Source organism: Platichthys flesus, chromosome 24 (assembly GCF_949316205.1).
Source record: "Platichthys flesus chromosome 24, fPlaFle2.1, whole genome shotgun sequence".
NCBI lineage: Eukaryota > Metazoa > Chordata > Actinopteri > Pleuronectiformes > Pleuronectidae > Platichthys > Platichthys flesus.
In genome coordinates, this window is record NC_084968.1 from 10,317,452 (window position 1) to 10,333,393 (window position 15,942).

At 48.3% G+C, this 15,942-nt stretch overlaps 1 protein-coding gene across 1 annotated transcript; it reads right to left on the reverse strand.

Annotated features, from left to right (window-relative positions):
- Nucleotides 1–68: 68 nt before the first annotated feature.
- hdlbpb (high density lipoprotein binding protein b) lies at nucleotides 69–14,989 on the reverse strand. Its single transcript, XM_062383921.1, has 28 exons — nucleotides 14,917–14,989; nucleotides 12,032–12,111; nucleotides 10,750–10,851; nucleotides 10,310–10,461; nucleotides 9,895–10,110; nucleotides 8,611–8,817; nucleotides 8,115–8,330; nucleotides 7,049–7,255; nucleotides 6,817–6,924; nucleotides 6,413–6,517; nucleotides 5,995–6,073; nucleotides 5,705–5,844; nucleotides 5,495–5,599; nucleotides 5,285–5,398; nucleotides 5,096–5,182; nucleotides 4,850–4,981; nucleotides 4,542–4,760; nucleotides 4,202–4,423; nucleotides 3,876–4,094; nucleotides 3,519–3,660; nucleotides 3,229–3,362; nucleotides 3,039–3,143; nucleotides 2,764–2,898; nucleotides 2,481–2,624; nucleotides 2,175–2,354; nucleotides 1,969–2,085; nucleotides 1,699–1,857; nucleotides 69–1,558 (listed from the first exon to the last, which is right to left on the reverse strand). The coding sequence occupies exons 3-28, from the start codon at nucleotides 10,823–10,825 to the stop codon at nucleotides 1,466–1,468; spliced, it is 3,813 nt and encodes a 1,270-aa protein (XP_062239905.1). The 5' UTR covers nucleotides 10,826–10,851; nucleotides 12,032–12,111; nucleotides 14,917–14,989; the 3' UTR covers nucleotides 69–1,465.
- Between the last annotated feature and the right edge of the window lie 953 nt (nucleotides 14,990–15,942).

The window sequence follows — 15,942 nt, forward strand, 5'->3', positions numbered from 1 at the left end:
AACCTTTAATGTCTTCTTTTCCGAACTCTTCCTGCTGGTTTCAGTCTTAATCCTGAGCTCCGTTGGTCGCCTCCCGGCTGGACCCTTCACACCCGGACATCAGAGCAGTATCGATCTTCTCAGAAAACCAACAAGGGTGCAAGGTCTTGTTCCTTCAAGACCACCAGGGGGGGTGAAGCCTAATTGAGATGTGGGCAAACTGAACAGGGCAGGTTGGGTTTTTAGAGTCTGAGGACTGGAAAAAGGGAAGTTAAAGGGGAGTTAAAGGGGCAACGGAGGTGTTTGCTACAAAATGTCACCGAACCACTGGGACCAGAGGAAACCAGATCGTGGATTTGAAGCAGCATCGTGTGCATGTCGACGGAAACTCGTTGGCTCCGAGAGCGGCTCAGAGAGGAGACACAAAACTGACAAAGACGATGTAAAAGTTTGGTTCAGCTTCATTCAAATATACATCTTACCTTTCACACGCCCGCGCGCACACACACACACACACACACACAGTCTTTTTCAGATATGCCAGAAACTAACAACAAAAATCCCACAGTTTAAAAAAATAGCGAAAAAAGTTCTTTGTACACTTACAACAACAACTGGTAACATTTTCCAAAACCCTGATGCACAACATTCGCTCCCGAACACAAGTTTGTCAGCATCAAGCTACAGTGATTGCTTTTATAAAAAAACAGAAACGCATCATCACAGTAGTTTTTTGAAATAGAATGGCTCCGTTTTCTTTCTTTTTCCTTCTTGAATAAATTAGACATTTACAAACAATAAGATTCCACATCTTCAGATTCTGGATTTTTAAATTAAAACCTGCTGAGTCGGCGGCAGCAGCTGTTTTTTTTTTTTTTATGCCGACACACACACACACAGGTCTACTTACTGCACCACACTAAAGGTTGAGCTGACAAGGAAAACTCCTCATAGAAAAAACAAAAGCAGGAAAAGAACCGTAAGTTAAAAGATGCTGTAGTTTACAAACAGTAAAACACAGACTGCCCTCTTATTCTCTTTGAGCTTACAAAAAAATTCCAAGATTTAGCTTTTGCAACTTGGACGCGTGATCCCCTGCCCCCCCGTTTCCCCCAGTGCACTCTGACTCCTCACAACATCATTAACTCACTCTGATATACTCCCATGTCAGGGGAGAGTTCAGCAGGGGGGGGGGGGGGTGCGACCCCAGGAGGCAGAGCGGGACAGCCAAACTATGGACGTTTTTTTTTTTATCCTCGAGGAGGAGGTGGAAGTGGAGGTACCAAGAAGAGGATGGTTCTCCCATAATTCGTTGTGGCTGGTTGTGGGAGGAGTGTTCGAGGGGGGTTCACAGAGAAAAGGAGACAAGGGGAGGTCACTAAGGAGGAGGAAGGAAGGAAGGCGAGCAGCAGTTTGTTTAGAGATCTGTTTTGTTACTTTACAGAAGTTTGTTGTTTTTTGTCATTTTTCATCCACGTGAGCAGCTTCAGAACTTCTTGGGGCCCCAGGCTGACGTCTGTTTCGGGGCCACGCTCGTCCCAAACGTAGGGAAGTCCTCCGCGCTGCTCATGTCAGGAGCCTGGAACAAACAGAGTGAAATAAAGTGTTGTTTTTACTTTCTCTTTTCTTTAATCTACTTTTTACGCTACTTCTGTCCGAAGCTTCTTCTTTCAACCGATTGAGGGAGACATTGCTAAGAGATCAAAAGCACGTCCCCACCTTGTCCCCTGATTCGTTCCAGGGAGCGTCCCGCACCACAAAGCCCTTGGCAGGACCTCCGCTGCCATCGTCCCCTCCTCCTGCGCCTCCTCCAGCTCCACAGCGGGACGGAGGCTTCATGTACGCCGCCAGGGTCTCAGTCTCTGTTACGCTGAGCATCTGAGAGAGAGGGGAAGAAAGGAAAGAAGTTGGATACTGAGGTCACCTTCTGTGGCAGAATGGAAACACTGGATATTAAATCTATCTTGGCTGAGCTGAGGCTGTTCTCACATATTCCTCCTCCAAGTTGAGGAGGTGGTCGACGGCGTTGTCCACCGTCTCTGGAAGACCCGTCACCGTCACTTTGTCCGGCTCGTCAGAGCCCGGCTGAGGAAACCGTATATCCACCTGGAAACAGACGTATTCAGGATTCAGAAAATTAAACTATAACGAACATATAACTCCCAGTAGAGCCTTTAAATATAAACCAATCCGACCTTGAACTCTTCCATCAGCTTGCGGATGGCCTTGCCCCGGGCGCCAATGATGCGAGCGTGGGTCCTCGGGTCCAGGCGGACCTCTTGACTCACCATCTCCTGCAACTCGGCCACCAGGTGCTGGATGGCCTGACGCCCCTCCTCCACGTTCCGCTCGTACCCAGAGATCACGATCAGATCCTGGGAGGGGAGGTTGGGGCGAGGGAAGGAAAAAAATAAAACATTAGTTCCCTGAAAATCGAGCTGAAGGAGGAGGAAACGTTTTCGGATCAGATGAAGGAGGAACGAGGAGTTAAAAGCACAAACCTGCTGCTCGTCTCCTTTGTCTGGGAACTGGATGCTGACGTCGTGGTCTTTCCTGATTTGAGAGATGACTGCTCCCTTGCGGCCGATGATCTTGGGATGAAATTTGGGATCCACAGACAAGGTGACCTTGAAGCTCCTCAGGGCCTGGGAGGAATCAAGCAGAGAGGTTAAAATAACCAGTGCGTCCATTATCTGAATATTTGTGTTTTACATTTTTAGCTCGAAACCAGTCAACGTGTTCTGAAAGCTCGATGGATGATAGATGGATGAATGGGTCATTTACTCGGTCCTCCTGCTCGGCCTGCAGGTCCTTCACCCTCTCCAGCAGACCCAGCTTGGCTCGCTCCACGTTGGCCTCCAGACCCGTCACCTTGATCACATCCAGCTGCTTCTCAGGCTGCGGCACCCAGATGTTCACCTGCACGCGCACACAATCGATCCCAGATCACTAACGCTGTCTCTCACGTGCACGTGAGTTTAATTCATCACAATATCCAAGCGTGTCCAACAGCGTGTGTTCTCTCTTGGCCAGAAGATGGCGCCAGAGTGCGAGCTCACCTCGTACTCCTCCATCATCTTCCTGATTCCACTGCCCTTCTGACCGATGATGTAGCGATGCAGCTCGTACGACACCTCGACGTCCTCCGTGATGGGAACCAGCGCCTGAGGGAGGAGGCGGGGACGAGGTTAGAGAAAGGATGATAGAGAGGTGGGAGGGGGGGGAGAAACAGAACAACATGGGGCCCACCAGCAGGGCTGCTTTAGCCGGCTCACACTTCTCGGCCCGCCCAGAGATGACGATGGTGTCACACTTGCGGGGGACGAACTCCGCCTCTGGACTGACTTCGCCATTTTCCTGTGGTGGAGGCTCCTGACCTGAAACTGTACCAGGAAAAAAAAGATCACAAGACAAATAAAAACGTGTTGCGTACATTTCCTTAAGTTGCAATTACTAACTGTGATTGACTAATAGTTGTGTTGTCTCTGTACAGGTTCCACAGCTGTAGCTACAGTTCCTTTGCGTGTTGTGTTTCTGACCTGCGGCGCTGTCGTCTCTCTCGGGGAACTTGATTTGAACCTCGTGCTCCCTGGTGATGAGCTGAATGCGGCAGCCTTTGGGCCCCATGATGGCGCGGTGGTAGCGCTGAGGGATGGCAACCTCCACGCTCACCTGGGACTCCTGCTCAAGAGAGCGAGAGAGAGAGAGGTGGGGGCGTGAGAGGAGGACACAGCTGGGTGACAATGGTGCCGACACCAAACACAACACAGAGCTTCAGGAGAACTGGCAATAATTACATTTTATTATTTCGATTAAGCTTTGACCTGAACATCGATATTGGAGATTACAGATTTATCTATTGCCAAAAGTCATTCAGTTTCTGGAACGTGTCTGACCAGGTCCTCGATGATCTCCTGGATGCGTTTCTTCGCGGCCTCCACGCAGTCCTTGGCTCCCTTCAGGGTGACCCGCTGGCTGTTGGCCCCGGTGCGAGGGAAGCTCACGGCCACGCCGCCGTACTCCTCTGCCAGCTCCCGCAGCACCTGGCCTCTCCGGCACACAAAGTGCCGGTGGTGCCGGACGTCCACTACCATGGTGTCCTCCACCACGTCGTCCTGCAGGAAGGAGGACGAACAGAAACGTGTTTGGCATTAAAAAAGGAGATGTTTCAACATGTGACGCTGGGGATTTTTGGAGATTAGAATGAGCAGTGTGTGATTACCAGGTTTTTGACCAGACTCTCCAGTTCCCTCTGAGCGTGACGGACGGCCTCCTCCTTCCCTACGATGGTGATCAGCTCCTGCTCCGGGTCGTCTGGTGACGGGAAGATGATCCTCGCCCCCGTTCTGTCTCGCACGCGGCGGATGTTCGCCCCCCCGCGGCCAATCAAGAATTTATGGTACTCAGGTTTCGCCTGCAGCTCAGCGGTGAAGTTGTTGACTTGCTGAAAACCGTGGGAAGGAAAGAGGACAGGAAAGAGGATGTAAGTATTTGTCTTCTATTCCCCTTCTCTTTGCAGCTCCTCACTTCCGAGTCATTTGAAGTCAGAAGCTCCCACCAACCTTCTCCTCAGCCAGCTGCAGCAGCTGCTTCTTGGCCTTCTCCACTTCTCCGACGGGGCCTCTGATGGTGACCTTGTCGGAGCCGGAGCCCTCCGAGGGGAAATGGATGTGGACGCCGCCGCAGTCCTCCATGACGGAGCGCACCAGGCAGCCTTTGGAGCCGATCAGAGAGTTGTGCAGTTTGGCTGGGATGGCGACCTCCGTCTCCTTGATGTTTGCCTGGTGAGGGGAGGAGAGGCAGACGGACGATATCATGTATTTGTGTTCCCAGGAAAAACGAGTGAGCAGCAGAAGTGACAAACTCTCACCAGCTCTCTCTGGATGGCGAGGATTCGTTCTCTCGCCGCCTCACAGTTGCTCTTCTTGCCGGTGATGACGATCGTCTCCGAGTTGCTGTTCTCGGTCGGGAGGTCGATCTTGGTGTTGGTCTCTTCACGGATCTGGTGGTGGCGCAAATCATAAAATATGATATATAATGATGTTAAATCCCCCGTGTAGCTGTTAAAAGACTCTAATCATTTCAAGTGACTTTGGTCAAACATGTCAAGTCTCACCTTTTTGATGTTGGCGCCGCCCTTACCGATGATGTTTTTGTGAAACTGCTTGAAGATGGGAACGGAGAGCGAGAAGCTGCTCTCGATCTGCAAAAGAAAGAACGCTGCTGCTGTGAAGTCAAGAAGAAGAAGAAGAAGAAGAAGAAGAGCGACTGAGACGGAGCAGTCATGGAAAGCAGAGGCTCGTACCAGGTCCGCGATGACCTTCTGGAGGAACTTGGCACATTTCTCCACCTCGTTCTTCGGCCCTCTCAGCTGCACGATGTCACTCTTCTGCGCCGGGTCGGGGAAGTTGATGATGACCTGGAGGAAGAGGAGATGACGTTCGTCACTTTGTTATTTAACGATGATGAGTAAGCGAGATAAAGCGTCCGGGGGGGGGGGGGGGGGGGCACTCACCTCGGGGAACTTATCTCGAACTTCTTTTATCTTCTCTCCCTTCTGGCCGATGATTGTCCGATGAAGCTTCTGCTCCACGATCAGATCTTTGGTGCGTTCGTTTTCCTGGAAACGGGAGAGGAGCGTCAACAACGGCGATAAGAGGCTATTGTGGGGGGGGAGGGGGGGGGGGTTAATTCACATAGTACAACGCAGAGCTCCTCCTCTCACCATCCTCTGGACCATCTCGATGAGCTCCCTGCGCGCCAGCTGGACGCCTTTCGGGTCTCCCTCAATCCGGACCAGACCACTTCGCTCCGAGTCCTGGGGGATCCGTACCGACACTTTGTAATGCTCCTTGATCCGATTGACTGCAGGGGGGGGGGGGGAACAGGGAGGAGGTGGATGATGTGATGTAACAGCGACGTTGCAACCTACATCTCTTTGGGATCAAACGCCAGCCTCCTACATCTCTATACTTTACTTTCCTCCCAGCATTGCAGGCGCCCCAGTTTACTCACTGTTTGCTCCGTTCTTCCCGATGAGGTGTCGGTGGAAGCGCTGGTCTATGATGACCTCAGTGTAGTCCATCCTCACCAGCTGAACAAACAGGGAGATTTCAGACTTTGTTAAAGGTACAACGTGGTGCAGAACTGAATCTGTCTCTTCTCTGCTGTTTCTAATATGAGGAACGTGAGCAGAAGATCATCCAGGGTGAGACAGGACACTGTTTTCTCACTCCAGATATTTTACTTGGGGAGCAAATGACTCAGACCTTTCAGTTAAATCTCCGGAGTTCTTTAAACTGACTCTATGAAGAGAAACTTCACCGAGGTCCTGCTCAGATGTTGGACCAGTCATTGGCTGGTTCACGTTCTGTGCCGGAGCTTTTGTTAAAAAGAGGCAAATGAATGAATGAATGAATGAACGAGCACCAACCAGGTCCTTGACGATCTCCTGTAGCTGGGCCTGAGCCAGCTCCACCTCCTCCGTCGGCCCCTCCAGACTGATGCGCTCTTCACCGTCCGTAAATTCGATGTGAACCTACACACAAACACACACACACACACACACACAGACAAAGAACACTCGATCAAAGAGCTGCTTGTCCCGCCCGACTTTGTGTCGATGCTCCTAACTCCCAAAGCTCAATAAACACGTCTCCTCTGCCAAGCGGCTGTCACTCTCTGCTGCCAGTCCCTCCTCACCTCCTACGTGAAGCACTGAAATACTGTTTTTTACTTCTACAACACGGAAGGTCGCACACGCCGCCTTGTCATGTTGCAGGATGTGTGGATTTGTGTTTCATCTCTGCTGGTCTCCTCTGTTGCTCTCCCTCTTACCCGTGGTAGCTGATGTGTGATCCGCCCGATGTTCTGCCCTTTCTTGCCAATGATGAATCGGTGCAGCCAGGCCGGAGCGGTGACCTCCACCACTATCACGCTCTTGGCCTGCACACACACCAAAAAAAAAACCACACCATTCAAAACGTATCCCTCCTTTCCAGTTATTTTAACGGCATTGACATTGGAAGAGCATGTCCCACACTCCCCCCCCCCCCCCCCCCCTCCTCACCTTGGCGTAGACCTGTGTGAGTGCTGGTCCCAGTTTGTCGGGCTCCCCCCTCAGGATGATGGTCTCCGAGCAGGAGTCCAGAGGAGGCATCTCCACGGACACCCCCGTGGTCTCCAGGATCTCCTGCAGGGTGTTGCCCTTTGGACCGATGATGTACTTGTGCTGAGATTTCTTCACCTCCACCGAGATGGTGGTGGTCTTCCTCTTCTGTGGGGCGGATTACAAGATTGTGATAAGCAAATGACAACAACAGGAAGTGGGAAGAACAACACAACAGAGAGAGGCTGAAGTGACAAAAGAGGGTAAACGTAGATTTAGAAAGAGAAACAAACAGACAGAGGTCGAGCAAGTGGCGAGCGAGGAGAGCGAGGGACTGAAAAGCACGAAGGCAACAGAGGAAATTCATTTGTTTTCCCCTCTCATACATACGAGCTAAATTGCATTAGCATTCCCATCCTGTTGTTCCCGGGTAAAATCCAATTTTCTCTCCGCATTATCCCCGGCGCTTATCTGCTGCACACACACACAAACACACACTTCCTCTCCGCGCTTCATCCATCCTTCTTTAATAGTTTCTTGCAGCGTTGATAGAAAGCTTGTCAGTCCAAAACCACACACACACACACACACACACACACACACACACACAGGTTGTCTAACTGAATCAAACATGTTTTATGATAGAGGAGGTTTAGGATCTGTCTACCACCTGCTGCTCCACTGTTTGGGTTTGCTCCTTGTTTTTGATTCTGTGTTTCGTTCCGTGTCTCCATTGAGCATTTTTTTCGTTTTTCTTAATTTAGGAGATTTGAAATTTGAATGAAAAAGAGTCCAAAAAACATCAGTTGAAATAGTCATCACCAGACTTGTTCCAGAAAATGTAATAAAGCAGCAGCAAAGAGAATTTTAGAAGATGCTAACAAACTGATATTCTCGATTCAGATGTGACAACACAAATTGCATTTAAGGATTTGTCATTTTTAGACAGAAGGGACTGAGTTAAAAGGTCCAGATTTCCCCCTTTCCCCCCCCGGACGAGATCATGGTTGAACCAGCAGGACAGTACCTTGTCCTCGTAGATGGCTCGAATGCGGTTCACCGCCAGGGCCACGGCCTCCTTCTCCCCGGTGATGACGATCTCGTCCTTGGGCAGGCTCGGGGGGGGGATGCTGATGCGGGCGCCGGTCTCCTGGCTCAGCTCCTGCACCAGCCGGTTGTGGGCGCCGGCGATGAAGGGGTGGAAGGCCTTCTCCAGGGACAGACGCTCCACCGCACGCTTGTCCTGGTGAGCGGGTGTGTGAGGCGGCAATCACCCGGTCGGACAACAGAATATGTAAATATTGGGTTTTCAAAGATACCGAAATTAGACTTTGGCGATTAGAGAGGCGGCAGTGTCAAGAAGCGATCCAATATTCTATCAAGAGTAAGATTAATTATGTATAAAGAGACAGTTTCATCCTTCCTGAGTGGGAAAGAAACCAAAATCATTTATCACGCATTTATCCCTGTACTCCTAACCTACTCCAACTTTTTTTTAAATCACACCACAGCTTGATGCCGACCTGTTCCGCGTGGATGAGCAGGATCTCGTGGCGAGCCTTCTCGATGCCCTCCTTGGTGCCGGTGATGCGGATGTTGGTGCTGGGGTCGTCGGGTCGTGGAATAGCGATCTTCGTGGCCGTCTTCAGCTCCAGCTCCTGCAGCTTCTCGCCGTTCTTGCCGATGACGAACCGATGGTGCTCCTTGGGGATGGCGACCGTGGCCGAGGCCTGGAGAGGTAAGAGGGAGGAGGTGATCGAGAGCAATAAGACTGGTTTTATTCGGATTATTTAAATATCTGTAAAGGTTCAGACACGGTTCAGAAGGGAAAGAAAAAACAGGTTGCTGTGCAAAGAGGACAGATTGTTTTTCCATTCTATTGTATCAAAAAACTGCAGCTCAGCTAAACAGCTGAACCTCGGTGAACCGACTGAAGTGGAAATCAGCACGTTTGCCGCTGAAGCCCACAGAGGGCGCCCTCGGGAGCTGACAGTCATTTTTCACCTCAACTTTTACTTTGCCGAACTGACCCGACCCTGGAAGCAACTCAGGTTTTTTCTCTCTGCTGCTAATTCCTCAGCCTCCTTGTTTATCTGTGGACGGAGCCATCTCCTCATAATTAAGCACCAGGACAGGGAAAAAAGGAGAAACACAGATTAAAGTAAAAGATTGCCGCATTAAAACTTGTCGGGTCCCATTCGTCAGCTGAAGCGGTGGCGCTCTCCTGCCCTGCAGTCGTTTCCAGAGGTATCCATTATCGGGCCATAAAAAAAAACTTGCAAAACTACATTTCTGTCAAGCTAATGAGGATTTAACGTCTCTATAAATACAAACTGTACCAGTACGCACAACTAAAACCGTGAAATAAAACGATATCACACCTCCAAGCTAGAGAACTTGTACCTGCTGCTTCTTTGGTAGTTTTCCGATTCCATCCCATATTATAATGGGATGCATTGTGTTTTAATTATCTGCTTATGTAACCCAACAGTTCGCGGCAAGAAAACTTTGTGCACCACAACATGAAGAATTTTGACATTATATAAACACAACAAAAAATAGAGGAACAAGATTCGGCCCCAAGTAGAGAGCGAACCTTCCCAGAGGCATTAATTCATATCAGTTCCCTAAATATGCCTGATGTTTTCAATAGGGATCAATGAACTATTCCCTGAGAAATCGGTGAAACTGGGGAATAAAAATACATCTTTCAACCAAATCTCAAGAAAATCAGTTTGGTAGATTTTGCGTAATCCTACTGACCAACAAACAGACAAACATCATCTCCTTGGCAGACGTGGATTTACCTGAGTCTGCAGGCGAGCTACAATTTCCTTGCGAGCCTTCATGACAGATTCCAGTTTTCCCGTGACCATGATGGACAGGCCCTGGTCTTTGGCCAGGGACAGCTCGATGTGGGCCCCCGTCCGCTGCATGATCTCCAGACACACTTTGGCCTCCTCGCCCTCCCCGAACTGGCTGTTGTCCTTGTAGCGCCGCTCCTCCAGGGGCACGTGGAAAACCTGGGGACGGAGCAGGTTGCAGGGGAGGAGGTGCACATGGGAGGGAGCAGAGTTAACGGCACTGAAATGGGTGAAGATTTAGTTACTGTCAGAAAAATATCTCAAGAGCAGACAAATGTTCGACGTGTGGTAGCGATGAAGTTTGCAAAGCAGAAACTGAAAGCAATTTTCTTCTTTCCTCAGTGGCTGCTTGACTGACCTGGGTGATGACAGAGGCTTTGATGGGCCTGATCTTGCCGCCCCATGCTGAAGCCGGCTCCCCGGTCTTCTCCCCTGGTGCTCCCTTCTCCGGCAGCGGGGGGAAGGCCTCCAGGTAGGTGGGGATGTAGGCCTCATCCTCCGGGACGCAGCCTGGCCCGGAGAGATCAAGATTAAAAAAAAAAAAAGGTAAAGATGAAAGAAGAAAAACAGAGTGCACGTAAGAAAGAAAACAAGATCGAGTATAAGACCGAGATGAAAAGAGAGCTGCCAATAAAACCTGTTTCTAGATAACATCACATACAGGATACAAAGAAACAAGCAAATGCATAACGACAAGTAAGAGAAAATCTAAATTCCTTTCCATAATCTTTTTTGGATGACTGTTGGCTCTTAGGAACAAAAGTAAAAAGAGGTAAGTAGACGTCAGGTGGACGTTACCTGTGAGGTCCTGGTCCTTGAGGCCGCTGCGATGCTCCGCAAAGCTCTCCGGGGTCAACACTGCCACTGAGCTCATGGTCCAAGACTTATTCCGCTATTCCACTGAACGGGGAGAAGGATGGTGAACGAAAAACAAGAATAACTTAGAACCTATTACCTCTGAGGAGACCATTAGCTGCTGCATCCGCACGAAATGCCATATTCACCGAGAACTGACAGCACAAGTGTGTCTCGTGTTGTCCCTCCCTTGAATGCGCTGCTGTCTATTCTCTCCTGAAGCTCGAGGTCGCCTCTGTGGTATTGATAGTCTGCCACTGAGGCAGACCCCCCCCCCCCCGACTGAGGTGCTCAATTAACACTTCCACCGGCCTCAGACACACAGTGATACACACAGTGATACAAAGCCTCAGGGGGCAGAGGGTTATCACAAGTCACACACGCAGAGCTGCCCCCCTCCACTAATAAACAACTGATGCTCCCATTCCTTGTGATGCAGAATCAAAGGATCGTGTCAGGATACCTTTATCCTACAGCAGGTCAAAAGCGTTTTGCATGAGCATTTTCAAAGAGTGAAATCCCCCCAAAAATAAACAAAATCTGCAAGACTCTGAGCTGCTCGAAGGACTGTGCACGAGAGACCAGCTCTGTGAAAGCAAACACCCCCTTGGGAATTCAGAGAGAATATTGTGTTTTTTTATAAGCAAATTTAAAATAGCTTGAATGCCTAAAAGCACACGATTACGAGCTCCTCATCCAAACGAGTCTCCAATTAACGGCTGATGAGAGAAATCAAGTCTCTTATGTCTCTCACTTGTTTTTCTAGTTAAACTCACGTTGTGAAGTTATCATTGTTGTCCATTATGACACTTACTTCTATTCAATATTATTTTATGTTTGTGCCGACAGCCGAGATGTTTTTCATAACCAGGCATGCAAATTCATGTGCCGATCTGTTGTGTGATGCTTCTGGCTCAGCACAACAGGGACTTTGTGTCTTTATCTCAAATCTATGAAATGTCCCGATGGGGTTTGTTTTATTCTCTTGAGGTGTTTTTGTGTTGCTCCCGGTGTGAAGTCAGAATATAAGATGTCATGTGAAATCCAGTGGAGACGCTGCCTCACAGCAGAGAGAGAGAGCGGCAGGAAAAGAGTGCAAGACGGATGTGGCGGAATAAAAAACACCAACCATTCGGGAAATATACAGTAAGGCTCAGTGTAAGCTCCGAGCTCCGGCAGAAGTAGCTCGCTCCGTCTCCACGGTACAGAGCGAGCCCAGGCCTACCTGCAAAGGGTCGATTGCCAGAGAGTCCGTCCAGTTAGTGGCTACCGCGGTCGCTTCAGTGTGAGTGTGTGGTTCAGCTCCTGGATGCACGGGGAGGAAACAAGACGAGCGGTGAACATGGTGAAATCCAGAAAGGCTTTACAGGCACAGACACTGGGTTGATAGTGTAAACACCCACACCGCAGTGCACCTCGCACAGTGTGGGTCTGACTCCCTCTCCCCTCCCTCGTCCACATCTCTCCACCAATGGTCACTGCGTTATCCTGTCACCGACTAAACGGCCCGCAGAGTTTTTTTAACTTTTTAAAATAAATATTTCTTTCTCAATATTCTGTGGGGGGGCACACAGACTCGTGCTGTGTGGCCAAAGACTGATTTTAAGAGTTGTTATTATTGTTTTGTTTTGTAAAACCTCCCACCACTAGGGGGCGTAGTCTCGCTGTCAATGAGGGAAGAGGTTGATGTAAACGGGGGGTGCACTTGACACAGGTGTTGATGGTAAGACGCAAACAGTTACTGGGAGCAATGGCTGCGAAAGGAAGGTTAGGATTTCTTGGGTCGAAGTTTTTTGTTTGGCAGAGGGAAGTGGATTTATTGTTTTGGAAGCTTTGGACATTTTCTGCACGCGTCAAAAACATTTAAACACAATTAATCAGTAACCGTAATGGCTTCTTTGGATTGGCAACGTGGTGACTGCACTAAGTCCACAACCGCTTCATTGAGGACAGCGTTGGATTTCTACGCGTGCGCACCGGAGCTGCGGATCACGCACGGAGGAAAAACGTAACTTCTGAACACCTGCACGTCGGGCTGCAACGCAAAGGTATGTGTGTAGCGACACCTCCAGCTTAAGGAATGGTCGTTGGTGTAAATGTGTTGCGCACGTAACTTTGCGCGTAAAATCCAATGCATAGATACGATATCAACTAACTGAGCGCGTATTCACAGAGATGAACTTGCGTAATTGACTTTGGATGAAGAACACGTTCCTGATTCTGAACAGAGATTAAAAAAAGAGAGATAATTGTGGATTTGATGGGTGATCAAAGCTGTTAAGAGGAACAAAAACATGAAACTCTGATGGAAAAGCATGAAATGTGGTTCAAGGTGAAAAATGCACAGTGTCAATGACCTCATTGCTGATGTAAACAAGTTGTTGTCTTTCAATGAAAGTTGCCTTAAACGCTGTAAGTGTCAATATTCATGATGATGGTTAACGTGGAGCCTCAGGACAGCGTTTGAAATGTTGAGTCTCATTCTTCCTATAAAGGTTCAGGTCGGGAAAAGTAATGTGTCAAAAAGCATCAAGTCTACAACATCGTCTGCATGGCTTCCAGGTGAAAGCACTGCACCCATGGTACGTGCTGCTTGGAGGAGCAGGAGGAGCAACTAAAAAGGAGAAAGGAGCAACTACAGCAAAAATGATCAGTGTGCACATCTGGATGGAATGGAATCCTGTTTCAAAAAAGGGAGCAGCACTCACTTCCCACGCTGAACAACACAACCCAGAGGGCAAGAAGGATCATCTCAGCCGAAACGTTCTACTCGGTCAACAGTGGAGGAAACAATGGAAGTGGACGAATATGAAAATAAAAATGCAGACAAGCTTCAAATGGCAAACATCTGGTCGATCAGATTTGTATTCTGGTGATTCCAAAGCAATCCTGAAGTACCTGGAGATCTGTGCAGTCTGTTCCAAAAGCAAACTGAAGTATTGAACGTCTACTGAACCAGATGTGCATGCAACCAAGAAAACAATTCAGAGACGAATGGACATTTTTTTCCTATTCGCTGTTTCCAAAGTCCAAGAACCAGGAGAGAGAGTTTGTAGGTTATTTTGTAAATGATGCATGAAATAATTTAAAGACTGATTTCCTGCTTTAGAAAAGCTGAGCAAGTGTAACACCTCTTAGAACCAGGTTGTGTGCGTGTAAGAGTTTTATATTATAGAGTTTTAATGAATGCATTTGTCTGATGACTTTACTTTAACTGTTGAAAGAAACTAATCTGATTAAATAAAGGCTTATAGAAATATCAATGCCTTTTGTTAAATCTATGTATCCGTCCACATGTATAATTGCAGTGCAGAATAAGACTGTGCATACAAATCTAATTACCTTTTATAAATGTGTTATAAATAAAGCACCTCAACTTAATCATTCTTTATATTTAAATTACATTAGATCTTATTTGCATGGATCTACTTAAGCAGATTTATCTTTTTACATTACTCTTAATTTCAATTCAAACTGCTGGATTTAAAATCCATTTTATTGATTAAGCAGAAGAGTCAATTGAGTTAATGTTCCTTCGCTCTTTTAAACAAATGTCAATCGAGCGAGGAAACTTGGAGGAGAGGAACCGAAACAAAGAGCTCGCTGCGTGCGTGCGAACAACCGGGACCAACAACACCGCTGGGTCGCCCCCTCTCCTCCCGATGCTAACGAACCATGGCCCGGGGAGGGGGGACACTAATCCACCCGTGCACGGTGCTGCCCGACCCACCAGCATCTCTCCTCCTGCTAGCTAGAGGATGTTAGCTCGGGGGGTTCGAACGCCCGGCGAGCTGCAGCCAAAACGCGCTCCAAGCCCCGCTAGCCTCGCGGGCTAAGCTAGCGCGGCGCTCCGACCTCAGCACGGGGATGATTAGGCGCAAGGACTTTCTGATAATCGGCTGGAGGGAGAAAAAAAAAAAAGAGCCCAAGCCGGGGCAGATAACCAGCCCCGCTAGCACCGGGGGAGCTAACCCGGCTAACCCCGCCTGCTGCTGCCGCCGAGCGCTCCGGACGCACCGGCTCCCCCGCCCGTCACCTACAGGGCTCCCACTCCCTCCGGACATTTAGGGAATAAAAAAGGCAGAATAAACATAAATAGCGGATTCCTACCTGACAGAGAGAAATCTAGCGGAGGGTGTGTGTGCGTGTGACAGGTGATGGTGTAAACACAGATGTGATTGGTCTGCGAGCACTTCCTCTGTCGGCGGAGGGACACGAGCGCACACCCGGGTTTAGAGCAAATGCCGCAGTATCTGTGCGCAGCGGGGAGCCTCCACGTCAGATAGACCCACGTCGCGCCGCGCGTGTCTCGCTCAACGCACGCTGGTGGTCGATTGAACCGACCTGGACCCACGCGCGGTGTCCCGTTAGTTGATCGATCAATGGAAGTGGGTCTTAAGTGATCAGGTCCCGCAAGCGAGTCACGTCCATCAGAGTGACCGGGTCTACTTCCCATTCATAACGGGCCTGGTGCGCTCTGCAGGAGGCACAGAACTTCTCCAAGTTATCTGCAGCTCATGTGTCACTAAAGAAACTGTTTGACCAAGAAATATATATTATATATGTGCTCAATAAAGTGATAATAAACTGCAGCGAGTGAAAAGTGGGAAATGAATTCATAGTTTCAGTTTTTAGGGGACATTTGAGTCAGAATTATGATAAAAGGTTTAAATAATCAACTCCAACATAACATTACATAACAATCTGATATTTTTTACTTTGTATATTTACAACTATAATAATATAATAATGATAATCATCTGTAGATCAGAATCATGACTTGTGAGTTGTATTGTAAAAGTAAGGAGAAGACAAGAAGACAAGAAGTATGACTCAAAATGATTAGATGGAAAACATGAGATGGAAAACATGTATGAGCTTCTAGATAAAAGTTATAAAAGTGATTAAATTGAGTGAAAAAATTCTAAAGGATTAGATAGATAGTCAGTTAATAAGATTGACAATCCAAAACTTTTGGCTTTGTACATTCTAATAATGAGATTGTTTATTATTATTATGAGAAAGATGTGAGAATCAGTTTCCAGGCTGTTATTTGACATAATAAATAAAAAATAATTAAGAATTTTGAATTTTAAACTCTAACTTGAGAGTATTTTTGTTTTCAACATACCATAA